The 17,187-nt window shown below is 39.7% G+C and overlaps 1 protein-coding gene across 3 annotated transcripts in view; it reads left to right on the top strand.

Annotated features, from left to right (window-relative positions):
• The first annotated feature begins 290 nt into the window (after positions 1-290).
• UPF2 (UPF2 regulator of nonsense mediated mRNA decay) overlaps positions 291-17,187 on the top strand; it is a 62,884-nt gene continuing 45,987 nt past the window's right edge. For 2 of the 3 annotated variants that reach the window (XM_061368101.1, XM_061368099.1), the window contains exons 1-6: positions 291-441; positions 5,927-6,306; positions 7,116-7,895; positions 12,213-12,373; positions 13,415-13,612; positions 15,535-15,684. In XM_061368101.1, the coding sequence (XP_061224085.1) occupies positions 5,945-6,306; positions 7,116-7,895; positions 12,213-12,373; positions 13,415-13,612; positions 15,535-15,684 (1,651 nt within the window). In that variant the 5' untranslated portion in view covers positions 291-441; positions 5,927-5,944. Of the gene's footprint in view, positions 442-1,100; positions 1,512-5,926; positions 6,307-7,115; positions 7,896-12,212; positions 12,374-13,414; positions 13,613-15,534; positions 15,685-17,187 lie in introns of those variants that run through there. The other variant, XM_061368100.1, reaches the window with a different exon arrangement.

Genomic DNA, 17,187 nt, shown 5'->3' with positions numbered 1-17,187 from the left:
ATTCCATGATTCTATCTTACCATGCTAACACCTGTGCCAGCCCGCCGCCAAACTTCCCCCCTCCCCACCACTTCCGCCTCCACCGCCTCCCGGTAACCCGAGCAGCTCCGTCAGCTGCCAGGACCCCAGCCCGGGCTGCCCCTCGCACTGCCTGACTCTCGCCAGTCGGAATCTCCGCTTGGCGAGCAGGCCGGGGCCGTAGCAACAGCGCGATCCGGCGGCGTTGATCTTCCATGCGAGCTTGGGTGCCGCGGGGAGAGCCTTCCGGTCTCGGTCGTGGCGGTGCTGTCGGTCAGGCAGCAGGGCGGACACCCCGTTAGGGAGCGCGGCGGGCGTCGTGAGGGGAGAGGAGCGAAGGGGCCTCGCGCGCCGGGAGGGGCCGCGGCTGGCGGAGGAGGTGTCGCTTCCCGGAGGCCGGGCCCATGTCCGCGCCGGGCGCAGGTAGCGGGCCTGAGGCGGGGGGCAGCGGCCTTCGGCGAGGGCGACCCGGAGGGTGGGGCCGTGCCGTGGTGTTGTGGCGAGGAAGGCCTGGGGAAGGCGGGGGAAGGGCGCAGGGCCCTGTCCTAGGTGGGGGCCGTGAGGCGGCGCGGGGCGCGGATTCGTTGGGGCTGAAGCGTCCCGGGGTACAGGGGCCGTGAGGGTGAGGAGGAGAAGGAGGAGGAGGGCGGGCGAGGGTGAGAGTACCCGCAGCGCGCTGGAAGGCGGTGGCAGGGACTGGTGACTATTTGTCCCAGGAGGGCAGAGCACGGGAGGTGCCGGCTCGTGGGGAAGCCCGCGGGTGCGGGCTGGCTTGAGGGGCGAGCTGTTAGCTGGGAAGTCTTTTGCTCCGCGTGCAGTCAGTGGTTGCCTGTAGGCCTCTTTCTCAGTGGGAAGCGTGCTCCTGCGGATCTGACAGCAAAACACCTTCTTCGAGACGGATCGAAAGTAAAAGTGCCCGGCTGGTTTGGCACTGTGTAGAGGGGTCTCTTTGACCTGCAGTAGAACTTCTTGCACTGCTCTGTGTCTCATCTTTCAATACTTGTGGTTAAGTTTGTTTCCTACTGATTGACTGTGTTATTTTTATAATACGTCTTCCCTTTAAGAGAAACCTTAATTGAATTTTACTTCTTGCAATTTATTTTTTTTTTTTTCTCGGGGTGTAATTTCTAGCAATGGAGCAGTTAGTTGTTCTTTGAGGATTTTCAGCTGGTCAGAACTGGGACATCTTGCCTACATTCTTTATTTCCTTTATCTCTTCTGTAGCTGTATAAAGGAATGTTTATGTGATTGTTTTAATGTCCAGTAGCAGTAAAAAAGAATGTGAAATATCTCAGTGTGTTTAGTTTAATTTGTCCCTTCCATACTTGTGTTTGCAAGGATTGAGATTCTGGTTTATAACAATAAGCTAGTTTTATTGATTTGAGGGGTTTTAGGTGTACAAGGCCAAGGTGTTGATAGTTGTACTTTTATTCTGAACGGTGTCTAGATTAATAATGCTGAATACTTAATATGAGCCTTTGGTTTCCTTGAGAGTAAGTATATAGATGGATATTTTTTTTTCCTGAAATGCTGCCTGTATTGCAAGACTGTTTCTTGAGTATATGGGCCTAGAGTTTCATTAGCCCAATCCAGTCAGTTTTTCAAATTCCAGGAAGCTGAAATTCGGGAGCAATAAAAGATTTCTTAACTAAGATTGAGTTAAAGTAGGTCAAATAGTGAAAAATCAAGAGAAATAGTTTTCTCCTGGAAAATAATATGTGTAAGTGATGAAACCAAGATGACAAGAGTGTAAAGGCATCTGAATGTTACTGTAGAAGTGGTCTGCCAAGAGTCCAAATTAATATGGACCCTTGTATCTGTCTTCTCTGTCCTTCTCAGTTTCAGCTGCAAGTGCTTGTTCTTTGTATCAATTACCTTATGAAGTTCATATTGTGCTTTTTCATCAGTGCATTCACATAAATATTATCTATTAAATAAAAGTTTTTTTAATGTTTTTCTCTGAATGTTTCCTTACTGTTCCATAATCTAGCCCAAACTGTATATCCAGCCTTACTGCCTATGGAAATGAGACCCAGGCAAGCCTGCTGCCTTCTGTTTCCTTTTTAATCTGCTTCCCACAACTTTTGAACCTTTTGGCCAGTTTCAGCCAAATTTAGCAGATGCTTTGAAGGTCTAAATGTTCTGCAGGTCTTGTGATAACTGACAGCTGAGGCAAAGTACCAAGGTCTTAGGTTACCATTCTTGATGAGGGAAGGGTGACAGTATCAGCTCAGTGGACAGTTGTGTTCTGGCTGTGCTGTTGGCCACTGCTCATGTGCTGCCCAGTGAATCACCCTGTGTATAGCTTGGAGGCAGCAACTGCACCTCCTGCCATCAATGGTAGGTACACGTAAATGAGCTAACAGTCTTATCGGAAGGGTTTGTGAGATAAGGAGTTGTGTACATAGCAGGTAGTGAGCAGCATTGTAACACTGGTATTCTGTGGTATAGGACAGAAATCTATTATAAACTAGACTGTGGGGTGGTTTTGGTCACCAGTGTTCTTGGAGGAGACATGGATAATACTGCCTTGTGGAAACCACAATGTACCCAATTATGCTCCCTCCCTTTTCTGTTTATTCAATTCTTCTCTCTTTTGCCTTTATACAAGCAAGTGTCAGATATGTCTTTAAAACAGAATTTTGAGTTCCTACCTCTCATAAGAGTTGGAGTACTGTAATGGTGTTGGTAAAAGTTACATGTGTAGCTGGATGTTTGGTTTAGTTTATTTTTTTCCAAATTGTAATAGAATATTAACAACAGGTGAGGGACAAAGGTAAAAGCAGGAGGATTGTAATTGTGACATGCCTTTGCAGCATTCTTTTCATCAACCACCCCTTTTCTCCTTTGTTTTTCTTTTAAATTTTGCTCCTAATTTGCCTTTTAGAATTGAAATTTTTTTAATAAATGTGTTAATTTTTGTTTAATGGATTTCTTGGTGAAAGATGTTTTAATACAATTATTAGAGAGCCTCATGCAGTGCTCTCATGGAAACATTTGAATGCTAAAAGCTTTTCTTTCAAACTCATTTTGTTAGAAATGGTAGGAGAGAGATAGTTCAGACATCTCAAACTAATAGAACTTCCAATGTGGATTTGTAGTGAAACAAGATTAATAAATAGTTATTGTTGAGTTTGAAACAGAACATGCAGAGAATTTGTATCTCCCAGATCTGTGAGGAACAGGTTCCACCTAACTGGCCTACAGAGATAGAAAAATTAGTTCAGACCTTTAATATGAAGGAATTTTGGGTTTTGTCAATTCCATAAGTACTGGTTTCATAATAAAAGTGCTTTAAGATGATGTAGATCAGTGTTTTTAAAATCCAAGTAGTTCTGAGATGTTGAGCTGTGAAGTTTTTTTAGTTGCAGACATGCATTAGAGAGCCAAAATTAACAGTACTTGTTTAAGAAACGCTGATTTGATTAAGCTAGCTTCCATTAATCAGTATCAGAAACATTTCTTCACTGGTGCTGTTGCCAGTTACTGTTAGAGAGGCCAAGTCCTGAATAGGTTTTCCAGTGATAAGTTCTCACTGTCCATATCTGAATATCCTGTGAAGTTATGCAAACAATTTCTTCTTCAGAAGACCTGGACAAGCATCTTCAAATTTATAACACAGCATTCCATATGGGACAGTCAGTGTATGAATCTACTGTTTTGTTAGAAACAGAGATAATTTTTTGTGTGATATCTTACCTAGAAATAGCTTTCAGAGTAGTTTAAACTAATCTTAGAAGTGCTCTACCTTAAGTTAGGTTCTACAAATAGAAATTGATTTAGCCTGAAGTAAATAAGGTTTAGGTGGTAGTAATTGCCTCTTTCAGTCCTCTCTGTCCCTCTCTGATCCTGGACATGAGTCAGGAGAATACCCTTGCATTGAGCCTAGCTGCACTCTAGTCTATAGTAACAAGAGTTACCCAGCAGGTTGGGGAAGATGAGTCTTCCTCTCTATTGGTACTTACAAACCCATATCTGGACACCACATCCAGTTGTGGATTCTCTCTTCTGAGAAAGGTATTGACATGCTGGAGAAGTCCATTGGAGGGCCACCAAGATCGTTAGGAGACTTGGAGAGCTGGGGTTCTTAATCTGAGAATAGAAAGTCTTATTACTGTCTACAAAAACCTAACGGGAGAGTATGGAGAAGGTGGAGCTGGATTCTTGTCAAACCTATACAGGGATAGGATGGAAAGAAACTGACACAAGACAGGGCATAGCAAATTTCAGCATGTTATCAGGAAAAGCTTTTTCACAGTGTGGTTATTGGGATTCTTGAGCAGGGGAACAGAAGGGGCTGTTACATCTCTGTCCTTGGAGATACTCTGAATTTAGCTATGCAAACTTCTGATTTGACTGGACTTGCTTTGAGCAAGGGCTTGAACTAGGTAACCTTCACAGTTTCCTTCCAATCTAAATTGTTATGTGATTCTACCCTTCGTTGTTCACTATATGTTGTAATTTTATATCCTGAGCCAAATGAAACTAAGGCTTAGAGGGCTAGAAACCCCAAAGATGCTAAATTAACTCCTCCAAGTCCCCAGAAGAGCATTGGTTGAGTAGAAAGAGATACAAACTGGAGCCTTTGATAACTCCTGATAATTGTAGCCTATCTGCTATTATTTCCATTCATTATGCTGTCAGGGATGTTTGTGTGTACATCTTAGCACAGTATGCTCTGCCAGCTGTTACTTGTGCTGTATGGAAGAGTGTTTCAGGTGATTGGGGAGATCTTGGGAGGTGTGAGGAAAGAGGGGATCAAGATGATGCCTTTTCACAGTGAGGACAGTCAGGCACTGGAGCAGGCTGGCTGGAGGGGCACTGCAGTCTCCTTCCTTGGCAGTTGTGCTGTGGTTTAACCCCAACTGGCAACTAAGTACCAGGCAGTTGCTCACTCACTCCCCCCTCTTCCCAGTGTGATGGAGAGGAGAATTGGGGGGGGGTTGGGTGGGAGGGGGAGGCAAAACCTGTGTGTTAAGAACAGTTTAATAATGGAAATAAAATAAAAGATAATCATAATAAAAGGAAACAGGAATAAAACCCAAGGGAGGCAAGTTATGCTCAGTAGAATTGCTTACCACCTGCTGACCCATGCCCAGCTCATTGCCAACCAGTGGTCAGCCTGTTCCAGCCAACTCCACCCAGTTTCTATACTGAGCACGACTTTCTATGGTGTGGAATATCCCTTTGGCTAGTTTGGATCAGGTGTCCTGTCTCTGCTCCCTCCCAGCTTCTTCTGCTCTTCCTCACTGGCAGAGCGTGAGAGACTGAAAAGTCCTTGATTTAGACTAAGGACTGATTACCCACAACTAAAACATTGGGGTGTGATCAGTTTATTCTCAGACTAATACCAAAGCACAGCACTGCACCAGCTCCTAGGAAGAAATTAACTCAGCTGAAACCAGAACAGTTTTCAAGCCTAGAGCAGTCTTCTCTGACCTCATGGCTGACCCTACTTGGAGCATGGGGTTAAACCACTTGAGGTTCCATCTAATGCATGCTATCCTGTGATCCGAAGTAGAGGTAGTGGAAGTGGGATCATTCTTAGGAGATGTGTAGAAAAGTCAGTGAAGTTCAGGTGCGTGTGCTTTCAACAGTCTAGGATGTTTTGTCAGATGGAATTCTGCTCATGTTCCAAGATCTTGTATTCCCCTGGTTTTAGAAACTTCAGGTGCTTTTACATCACAGTTCATGCTGAAAATATAACACTGGCAAAATGATTAGTTTTTACACATTCTATGTCTGTTCTTTAGCTCAAGAAAACTTGCCTGAAACCTGGATTTTATTCTTGTAAGTCAGACATTAGTGAGTTATCTTCGTTAAGTACCAAGTGAGTATGGATGGGCTGTGGAAGAGAGTAATGTATCAACAATAAGTTAAAAGTACTTATTTTCCTGTGTTTCTGTAGGCTTGCCTGGGTAACACAATGCCAGCTGAGCGCAAAAAGCCACCAAATATGGAAGAAAAAGAATCTCCCTTAAATAATAAAGAAAAAGAATTTACTGAAAGGCGACCAGTGAGCACCAGGGACAAGCCAAAAGAAGATGTCAAGGTTGGCATGAAGAGAGAGACTCTAAAGGTTCCTGATGACAAAAAGAAAAAACTGGAAGAGGATAAAAGAAAAAAGGAAGACAAGGAGCGGAAGAAAAAAGAAGAGGACAAAGTAAAGGCAGAAGAAGAGCAGAAGAAGAAAGAAGAAGAAGAAAAAAAGAAACTTGAAGAAGAGGAGAAAAAGAAACAAGAGGAGGAAGAGAAAAAGAAACAAGAAGAAGCAGCTGCTCAACTGAAGTAGGTTGTGTTTTCATGGTTTAATTGTGCTGAATGCTGTAGTCCTGCTGTTAGGGTTGTGGGCAGAATTATAAGAGATGAACTGTTTGACTTACAGTAAGTTGTATATAGCATTATAAATTCTACATAGCTAGCTCAGTGTGCTTTGTGACTTCCACATAGTTCTGAGTTTTCACCCCTAACCTCTGTTACTTTAGTCTGTAATACAGGGCTTTGATATCTCTCTAGGCCAGTTAGGAGGGGCCCTATTTCCAAGACACTGTTTCTTAGTGTGTTATCAAAGTTTACTACAGTGTTGAAGATGACATCTTTAGGCCAGCAAAGCCGATTTCTGGATGTTCTTACATTTGAAATACATAATTTTCTAAGAGTCAGGCAATGTCACAGCCAAATTCTATCTGGTATAGATGTATTTCACCTACTTAAGATTTTCAGTAGTCTGGGAATAAAAGATTTCCCTTCACTGTGTAGCTTAGTAACCTGTAGAAAGGTTGTTATTCTCTTCTGTAAGAACTTCATCTCTGCCTGGAGTAAATGGAGTTTTGTGTTTGTATCTTAAAGTTTGTTGGGATTAATATGTTCTGCATAGAAATACTTGATAAATTTCACTTTATTACAAGCAAAAAAAAAAAAAAGATTATTTAGCAGGTGCTTTACCTTTCTGGGATTAACTTTTAATATTTAAAAACAGACTATTAAGGGGAAATTATGTTTAGAACTATTGAGAGGTTTCCAACTAAGCCTTTCCTTTGAGCTGTTAACCTGAATCAGCTTCTGTAATGGAGATGACTAACTTTTATTTCTCTTAGAGAAAAAGAGGAAGCCCATCAGCTCCATCAAGAAGCCTGGGAGCGCCATCAGGCGAGGAAAGAGCTTCGCAGCAAAAACCAGAATGCACCAGACAACCGCCCTGAGGAGAACTTCTTCAGCAGACTGGATTCCAGCCTGAAGAAAAACACAGCTTTTGTTAAGAAGCTCAAAACCATTACAGAGCAACAAAGGGACTCCTTGTCCCATGACTTTAATAGCCTGAATTTAAGCAAATACATTGCAGAAGCAGTAGCTTCTATTGTGGAAGCCAAACTGAAAATATCGGATGTGAACTGTGCAGTGCACTTGTGTTCCCTCTTTCACCAGCGCTATGCTGATTTTGCTCCTTCATTACTTCAGGCGTGGAAAAAACATTTTGAAGCAAGGAAAGAAGAGAAGACTCCCAACATTACTAAGTTAAGAACTGATCTGCGTTTCATTGCAGAATTGACAATAGTTGGGATTTTCACTGACAAGGAAGGTCTGTCTTTAATCTATGAGCAGCTTAAAAACATTATTAACGCTGATCGAGAATCCCACACTCACGTTTCTGTGGTTATCAGCTTTTGTCGGCACTGTGGAGATGACATTGCTGGTTTGGTACCAAGGAAAGTCAAAACTGTTGCAGAGAAGTTTAACTTGAGCTTTCCTCCTAGTGAGATAATTAGCCCAGAGAAACAACAGCCCTTCCAGAATTTGCTGAAGGAATACTTTACGTCTTTGACCAAACACCTGAAAAGGGACCACAGGGAGCTACAAAATATTGAAAGACAAAACAGGTGACACTTGAATGTTGCTTTTTATTTATGGAGAATAAAGTAGTTTATTTATGAAATTTTCAGATTTGTTGCAGTATTTGTAAAACAGTCTGTTAACGGTGTGTAGAAGAGAAGTGTGTTCTGCAGTGTATCTAAGAAAAAGTTATAAATTTGCTCTGAATACTTAAAAAGCAAAACCCAAACAGACTCTTTCAATATCTTCAAAGAAAGAGTAGGCTGATCTTCAGCTTTGATTCTTTTAACTATTAATTTTATGATGTTTCCTTGGAAGCTTGAGAATGACACTCCTTCCCCAGCAGGTGCTGTCCTTTCCCAGTTGGCACAATCTGATTTCTTTCTTTCTACCCACACGGAGCTTTGGCTTGGTTTTTGCTAGTGTACCAGTATGGAGGAAAAATGAGGTTAGATTAACTAAGTATCCCTTACACTTTAGTGTGGACAAATTCATATATATTAAAATATTGGAATTTATAGACAGTTTGATTCAAATCCTCTTATATGTCTATATGAAATACTAATATTGAAGGATATGAGTATATGAACCTTTGAAATCTGAGTAGTTTCTACCATTATGACATTGTTTAATAATCGTTTGCCCTTTCCTTAAAGCATCCTGAGCTATCATTACTGGAGCCAGCCTAAACCCAACTGCTGGTCTTGTAACACAATCATTATTAAATCCTTTTGGAAGCATTCCAGGTAGATAGAAATAAACATGTTACTGCATGTGTAGGCCCAGGTTTCAACTAAAAAGCTGAACATCAATCCAGAGCCAAAGTATGTGTGGAATACATTAACATTTAATGTTCCCAAACCAAGGCTTTGAACTTGTATCCATTGTGCTGACAGGTACTGTTCTGCAGTCCTGTCCGGCCTCAAGTGTTGTATTTCACAGGGTCATCAACTGACTTGGGAGCTACTGTTAATTCTGCAAATATCTTTAAAGTGTGTTGTTGTGACTTAGTTGTTTGGTTGGAGGATTTCTTTTAAGTTAATGGATATAACTTTTACACTTGTATACAGAATTATGATTGGTTCTGGGCATATTGGTTCTGGCTGGGATGTTATTGAGTAAGTATTATAAAGTTTGTATAGTAGGCAATAAAGTGAAAAATATTTCCAGGACATAGACAGAATGTTAAGAAACCATGAAGAAAGAATGTGAGTGATCTGGGAGAGGGAAATACATGGTAATATTTAAGTGCACATTGGGTAAGAATGACTGGATAGAGCTCTGAGCCTGGTCTGATCTCATCAGTGAGCCTGCTTTGAGTAGATCAGACTAGAGACCTCTTCATGCACCTTATCTGAATTATCCCTATCAACTGGGTGTAAAGCTTTGCTTTGGGAAAAGAACGTGAAGAGCTCTCATTTATCACTGGATTAAGATAATCCTATTATTTATCTGAATTTTAAGGTGTTTAACTGTTTAATAAAAGTTGGGGAATAAGTTTTGTTAAAGAAACAAGCCATCAAAACTATTTCTTGCCTAATTCTATTTGCTTACAACATGTCTGTAACAGATACTGGCATTGCAGCTATGGAAGTGCAGGGCAGGAACTTGCCTAGTAAGTCTGTGAACATTACAGTAATACTCCTAAACTGTGATTGTGTGGTTGGTTGCTTGGTTGCTTTTTGTTTCTTTTGGGTGTTAGCTTTTGGTTATTTGGTGTGGTTGGTTTTGTTTGTTTTAAAAAGAAAAAGCAGTAATCCTATTGGTAAAAACAGTCCTCTCTATATTTGAAATCTGATCTACTTTGCTGATAGCCACAGGTTTTATGCCCACTATTAGTCCAGAGCTAATAAAGTGAACAGAGAGCAAACTGTTCCTTCCTGTGCATCAACAATTTCATATATTTAGGTTATGATATTTTGTCAGGTAAATACCTCTTGAGTTTATTTGTGTCAGGAGAATAAAATAAATTGTGCAGTTTTGTTGAGTTGAAATTAATATGCTAACTCTAAGGGGTGGTGAGGCACCGATGCAGGTTACCCAGAGAAGCTGTGGCTGCCCCATCCCTGGCAGTGTTCAAGGCCAGGTTGGATGGGGCTTGGAGCAACCTACTTTAGTGGAAGGTGTCCCTGCCCATGGAAGGGTTTGGAACTGGATGAGCTTTAAGGTCCCTTCCAACCCAAACCAGTCTGGGATTCTATGATACGATTTTAACTTCAGCAGTGCTTTAATATTGTGTTATGTGCTGAATCATAGGTAAAATGAAAGCATTATTAGACACAAGGGTTTCTGCAAGTGGATAATTAGAACTACCTTGAGTTACACTTTGACAGTAGAGCCTCGTGATCTTTTTGGTTACACAGCTGAGGGCACAGCAAACTCTGTGCAGGCTGTGTCACTGGAAGGAACCATTTGTTTCCAAAATTCTGCTGGGAGTTTTAAAAATTGAGTGTTAGATAAGAAAAGAAGCTGCTTTCGTCTAAAGGATGTTTTTAAAATCTGCTGAACTTGCATTGTGGCACTGCATGAAGTTCTGAAGAGACATGCAGTAAGAGAAGTACCGTGTGCTGTACTTTTAATTGTATTAAAATCAATTGCGCTTTTAAAATCTGTTCAGGATGCTTTAGCTTTCTTGAATTTGTTAACACTTGTCTTTTAGGAACTGAAACTGAGAACTGAAGTTCTTGTACTGTTGTTATAGCACTTTGCTTTTTTGGTTTTTAATAATAGCACAGCTTCAGTGCTCCTGTTTGAGGCTTCTGTTTTATTTTAAACTCATAGTAAGTATGCAGTGGATAGCTGTGGCTGTGAATTGGCACTTCGCATGTTTCCTGAATCCAAACTGCACTACTACACTTCAGAAACTATCAGGGGTTATTTGATTTGTTAATTTTTCTTGTTCTACTTTGCAGGAGCAGTTGATATGTGTTACATAGGTGTGTGAGGGACAAGAAATAGAACTTTCGCTTCTTGCCCTCTAGCAAGACACATGTGCCAAGTTTTGATTCTGAGCAGATACAAGGGATTTTGTTGCTTGCCCTGTGAATGTGTTGTGTATGAGGATGACTTCTGTTTTATAGTCAACCTGGAACTGGCAAAAGCCAAGATTGATATCCTTCAACTTGCATTGCTTAAACTAGTCTGGAAGTTTTATGCCATAAAACGTTTGGGTTTTTTGGCAAGAACATGATAGTATACATATTGCTTAATGAAAGCCTAAAGGTAATGTAATGGTACAACCTCCTTTAGGAATTAGGACATTTGCACCCTATTTCAAACTTCTCATGCTTTCATCTCAGTGCAGGGTGCATTGTCAGTGGTTACAGCTGGTTAGTCCAATGTTACCAGCATTATTCAAGCTACTGTAAAACACGTTGGAATCTTGCTAGGCAAGCTCATTCTGTCCTTTGAAAAGCTTTCTATTTTGAAAACCCATGTTTGATCTGAGCTTGTTTGTATCTTTGCAGTAGTAGGAGCCCAAGATGAGGACAAACTGGAACATTGGTACTGGGCAATCAGCTTATTCTTAGTTACCTCAAAATCAAGGATGACAGTCTTTAATCAGTCTTCTGTAGAAGGCAAAATCTTTGTACTAGCAAGTATTACCTTGTTCTGTATATTTGGTTCAAACTACTGAAAATTCTTGATATTTTTGTTTAAAATCCAGAATGGTTTTAACTGTAGTTTGGTAAGAAAATTGAATTGTACTTTATTGTATGTCAGTGATTCTGTTCCTTCAAATGTAAGTTGCTTTTGAGAACAGATGGGTGAAATGAATGAAAATTAAAATGATGAAATGAAATGGAAAATAAGTATGGATATTTTCATAAAAGAAAACACAGAGAAAGTGGAAAAACACCTCGAACTGCTCTTCATTCGGACTGGTAGCCTTGAAATAACTTGATTTGTTGGGAAATGAACAGGCTGCTTTTAACATGCAACTTGTCTGAGCCTCTGGTAGTGATTGCCCATTGAGTCATTTGAACATGATGGAAATGTGTTGTTACAGATGTAAAGCAACTTTTATCCAGCTTTCATCTATGTTGAATATTTTAATTTACTACAAGTCTTTTCATACTGCAGGACTATTACAGGATAATCATGGCAAAAAATAAGTTACCTTTTCTCGTTGGGACACTGAAGTTAAAGCTTCTGTAACTCTACTGAACTCAGTGATACTGAAGTCAGTAATTCAATATGGTTGTTTGGAAGAAAAAGTTGCTTTGCTCTAATTTTTTGCTACTGTGGTCTAAACTAGAATTCTGCTGAAGAGAGGTCAGCTCTGCTCACAGAAATCGATAGTAGTTCAGCATAACTCAAGTAGGTTTTTAGAAAAGTTGCCTTACTGTCACTTGATTTTGTAGGCGCATCCTTCACTCCAAAGGAGAGCTGAGTGAAGATCGGCACAAGCAATATGAGGAATTTGCAATGTCATATCAGAAGCTGTTGGCAAATTCTCAATCTCTGGCTGATCTTTTGGATGAAAATATGCCTGACCTTCCCCAAGAGAAACCAGCACCTGAGGGTAGGCCATCTTCTAAAGGAAGTTAAAGGAATGCTGGGCTTGGCTTGGATGTGGTGGGAAAGCCAACCAAACCTTACTGATATGTTCTTTCCATTGATTTCTTTTTAGTTAGGCTTTCCCCTTTAAGGATGACAATGAATAAATATTACATTATTATTTTAATTAAAGTAATTAAACCTGACATGTAACCATAACTATTGTATATGCCATGTAGTTACAGTAACTTAAGTAGTATCCCTTTAGATTTGTTTCAGGTAATATAGGAATTAATGGAAAATTATTTTGACCTAATGATTTTCATTTAATTTCATGCATTTTTAAATACTTAAAGGACTGTATATGTTAGAGCTTCAAATTCTGATATTGTTCAAAAATGAGTTTGAAGTATATTTTGGGTCATGATGTTATGAGCAGGAACTTATTGATAAATCAGGTATGTCACTAGGTAGCTCTCCAACCTCCTGAGAAGTGCAGGTTTTAACTGGCAGAGTTGTTGCTGTAATTATTTATGTTAACTGGCAGAGTTGTTGAATGCTGTAAATCTCAGATCTTTCATTCAGAGATGTTGTTGAGTGCACCTTTTGTCTGAAGTGATCTTGAGCTTAAAAAAAATATATTTCCTGAATGCCTCTAAATTTAAAATTATTATTTTTAAACACCCATTCTTGCAATACCATGGGGTACAGTTCATCATACTCAGTGACTACTTTCTACATTAATGTGGTTAAAGTCTGGTACAGCTTTTCTTTCTAAAACCACATAACGTGCTGCTTGATTTCACTTGACTGACTTGATTTGACTTTGATACTGTGTTTTCTATCAATGTAAAATTTGCAATTATAAGATAACTTACTGATGCATCTAATATTACAATTGGGTAGTTAAAAGCATTTTAAAGTGCACATTACAATATTTCAGTTGAAAGAGTGGTGGTAATAAATGTTTCTGAAAGCATTTTGGTTTTAGTCTTCAAAGGTGCCTCCCTTTAGAAGATCAGAAATTTGTATAAGTAACTTTCTTGTGGTTTCACTTTTTTTGCAGAACACGGCCCTGGCATTGACATTTTCACACCAGGAAAGCCCGGAGAATATGATTTGGAGGGGGGTATCTGGGAAGATGAAGATGCCAGAAACTTCTACGAGAATCTCATCGACTTAAAGGCTTTTGTACCAGCAATTTTGTTTAAGGATAATGAAAAATGTTCCCAGAACAAGGATTCTGGCAAAGATGAATCAAGAGGTAGAATGCTTCAATGAGTATTAAAGATGTCTTGTCTAACAGATATGCAAATTTGATGGAAGTAATGAGTCTCTAATGAAATAATTTGTGGTGAGCAAGTCAGTACACCAGTTTGGAGTCATTCTTAGGGAAGAAACTGTAGGGTAGGTATTATATCTGGGATATAACCTGATTTAGGAATTAAGGCATTTGTATGGTATTTCAGACTTCATCTTCTGATGCTTTCAGTACAGGGTGCATTGTCAGTGGCTGCAGCTAGTTTAAGGAATACAAAAAGTCAGTGCATTTTAATACCAATAGAAGTTGAAGTTTAAAATAATTGGAGATTAACCAGTGTAAGTAAATATTAACTTTGTGCAAAACCTAAAAGCTTATCATCTTTGGAAGATGTTAGTGTTCATTCTGTGTTTTCCACTAAACTGTTAATGATAGCTAACTGTGTCTCAGTATAAAGTTCCTGTAGATTTAAAGCTCTGGAAGGTTCCTCACTTTGGACACAGGTTCACAACCAGGCATTGGTAGACTTTAGTTACAGTAGGATAAAAATTACATTCACCATCACTGGCTCAGAGTGTAACAAAAGATGCATATTTGCATCAGAGCAGTGTTTTTAGTATTGAGGAAATGCTAACGAAGACACAGACTACATGATTTTCTAATACATGTGCAGTAAGCCAGTGCTGAGTATGAATGGAATTTAAGCTTTAGAGCTCGTGGCCTTCTTTCTGATCTCTAAACTCTGAAATTTCCCTGTGAGGATAATGAGGGATATTGGCCCAGGGAGGTTGGAATCTCTGTTTGAACAGATTTTTCAAGACAACTGCAAAAATAATACCTGAGAAATTTGGTGTGAATACATTGCTTATCCACTTTGAGCAAAAGGCTGAAGACCTCATCAGCGTCCATTCCAGACTAATTTAGTCTCTGATTCTAACCAGATTGCCTGCTTGTGAGTCTACTACTTACTTCCTTATGATATGTGAACTGCTTAGAAATCGTTGCATTTTTGTTTGAAAAATTTAAGTCTTTTAATAAGGTTATTTGCCTTGAAAATGCTATTTTTTTAATGAAGCATAGTCTGCAAATGAGGTTTGAAGGAGGCCTGAAAGAGTAACAAAATGGTAATCTCATGAAAAAAAAGCTCTATGTTGACCAGTGTTGTCGTCCAAGAAAAACATTAGCTATTCTTTCTGAATCTTCATCTAGAGATGCACAGATTATTTGTTTCAAGAAAAATACGATTTTTGTTTGACCTTCTATATAACACATATATAATCAGTATATTACTCCTGTCCTGTTTTTTGCCTTTTTTTCTCAGTCTGTAACAGTAAAAGTTTTGCTTTGCTTAATTTTGTTTTCAGTTGAGCTATGAAGAATATGCAGTGCAAACATTAACTTAGGAGATCTATCTTTGAAAATGGCCATTTTTGAATAATGTTTGTGGTATTATTTTGGAGGTTACTGTTTTTCTGTCTGACCTTCCCAGTATGCAAATTATTTTTGCTTGCACTTCCCATGTGATGGCCTGGCTATCCATTTTAAGCACTTCTGGACTTAAATTGCTACATTTCTGAATATCTTGTGCCATTTGAATATGTGCATGTCATCCACTGAAGATGTACCAGGTACAGTTCAGACCAAACCAAAGCATGGAGAACTGCTGGCAATCCTTAACAGGCCTTAATGTAGGCAAATGTTTGCAGTTTTCAGGCATTGGAGTAAAGGTATATGAAGGATCTCAAACCACTGAGACCTAACAGATGACACATTCTACTCTCAAGAAGTAGATATTCTTTGCCTGATTCCTTTTAACAAGACTAAAACAGTAAAGAGACACAGGTTTAGCAACGTGAGTCTTCGTGTATTCTAATGATGCCTGCATTTATTTAATAATGTAATATTTCTACTTAACTTTTAAGTAGATTCAAAAGATGCCAAAGATAATAAGGAAGCACCTGGGAGTGAGGATTTGGAGTTGGAGCTGGAGAACCTGGATATTAATGATGATGCCCTGGAGTTAGACTGTGGAGATGAGGCAGAAGATCTTACAAAAAAGCTTCTTGATGAGCAAGGTAAAAATAATTGGCTTTAGGAATTACTTGTTTTCTGTTTTGGGGCTTTTTTTTGATGGCTTTTAGTCAGTAGATAAACTTCAGGAAGAATAATTATTTATTTATGAAACTAGTAGCTAGAAGCTGGTAGGACTGTGGTCAAAACAACATTTGTAACAAGACATTCAGAAACAACTGAAAAGTATTATATGGAGGTTTATGTAATGACAGTTACTGATTCCTTTAGCTTTTAAAGATAATCAGATGTGAAGGCAGTGGTCTGAAAAGTGACTAGAAAGAAGAATGTAGACTTCAGTGTGTAAATGATTTTATCATCAAATGTGCTTAGGGTATCAATAAAATATTTTCTGTATTTTTCTGTAAACTTGAACTGCAAGATTCAGCTCTGCCTTTCTGTCTTGTTACGGCTTTATGTAGCAGGATTTAAGAATTCTAACTTCTGATTGTGCATAAAGGGCTGCAAATGGAACCTGTGGAACTCTGGCTGGGTTAATTTTACCAGGGGAACCACAGAAAGGTTTCTTAAGAATTCTTGTGAATCACAAGTATTTCTTTTAGTGGTAATGAATAGTGGGAAAAGCAACATCGGGTGTTAAAAGCCAAATTCAGAGGAGCAAGTGAGGCAGTGTTTTTGAACCCTGTTTGTAAACCACAGTGGTTTTACTTTGCATTACTAAGGACCAGTGCAGATTCTTTTCTTTCATTTCTAAAGCAGGAAACTTGTTCTGTGTCTAGAACGTGAGGGAAAAGAATCGCATCTGGAGTCCACTGGCGGGAGATTTTGTGGCTTAAAACTGAAAATACTTCTGATCTAGGGAATTCCTAAGATAATCATAGAATGGTTTTCACCACTTGTCACTGGTCTCCACTTGGACATTAAGGCATCAACCGCAACTTTAAGTGCGACCATCCAGCCAGTTCTTTATTCCACAGTGGTTCATCTGTAAAATCTGTGTCTCTCCAGTTTAGAGACAAGGATGTTGTGTGTGACAGCATCAGATGCTTTGCACAAGTCCAGGCAGATGATATCAGTTGTTCTTCCCCCATAACCCCATTGCAGAAAGATACCAGATTTGTCAGACATGACTTGCCCTTAGTAAAGCCATGTTGGCTGTCACCAACCACCTCCCTATTTTCCAAGCACCTTAGCACAGTTACCAGGAGGATCTGCCCCATGATCTTGTCGGGCACTGAAGTGAGACTGACTGGTGTGTAGTTTCCCCTGTCCTCCTTTTTCCTCCTTTTTAAAAATGGGTTGTTTCCCCTTTTCCAGTTAGCAGGAACTTCACCAGACTGCTGTGACTTCGCAAACATAATGGACAGCAGCTTAGCCACTTCATCTGCCTGTTCCCTCAGGGCCTGTGGATGCATCTCATCAGGTTCCATGGACTTGTGCTCATTCAGGTTCCTTAGATGGTCTTCAACTTCATCTTCTCCTGCAGTGGGTGGTTTTTCATTCTCCCAGTCATAGAATCATAGAATAGTTAGGGTTGGAAAGGACCT

Source organism: Neopsephotus bourkii, unplaced genomic scaffold (genome assembly GCF_033783945.1).
Source record: "Neopsephotus bourkii isolate Nb327-2 ecotype Australia unplaced genomic scaffold, CSIRO-AGI_Nbou_v1 NB_1423, whole genome shotgun sequence".
NCBI classification, from domain to species: Eukaryota; Metazoa; Chordata; class Aves; order Psittaciformes; family Psittacidae; genus Neopsephotus; species Neopsephotus bourkii.
This window is presented reverse-complemented; position numbering and strand designations above follow the sequence as displayed.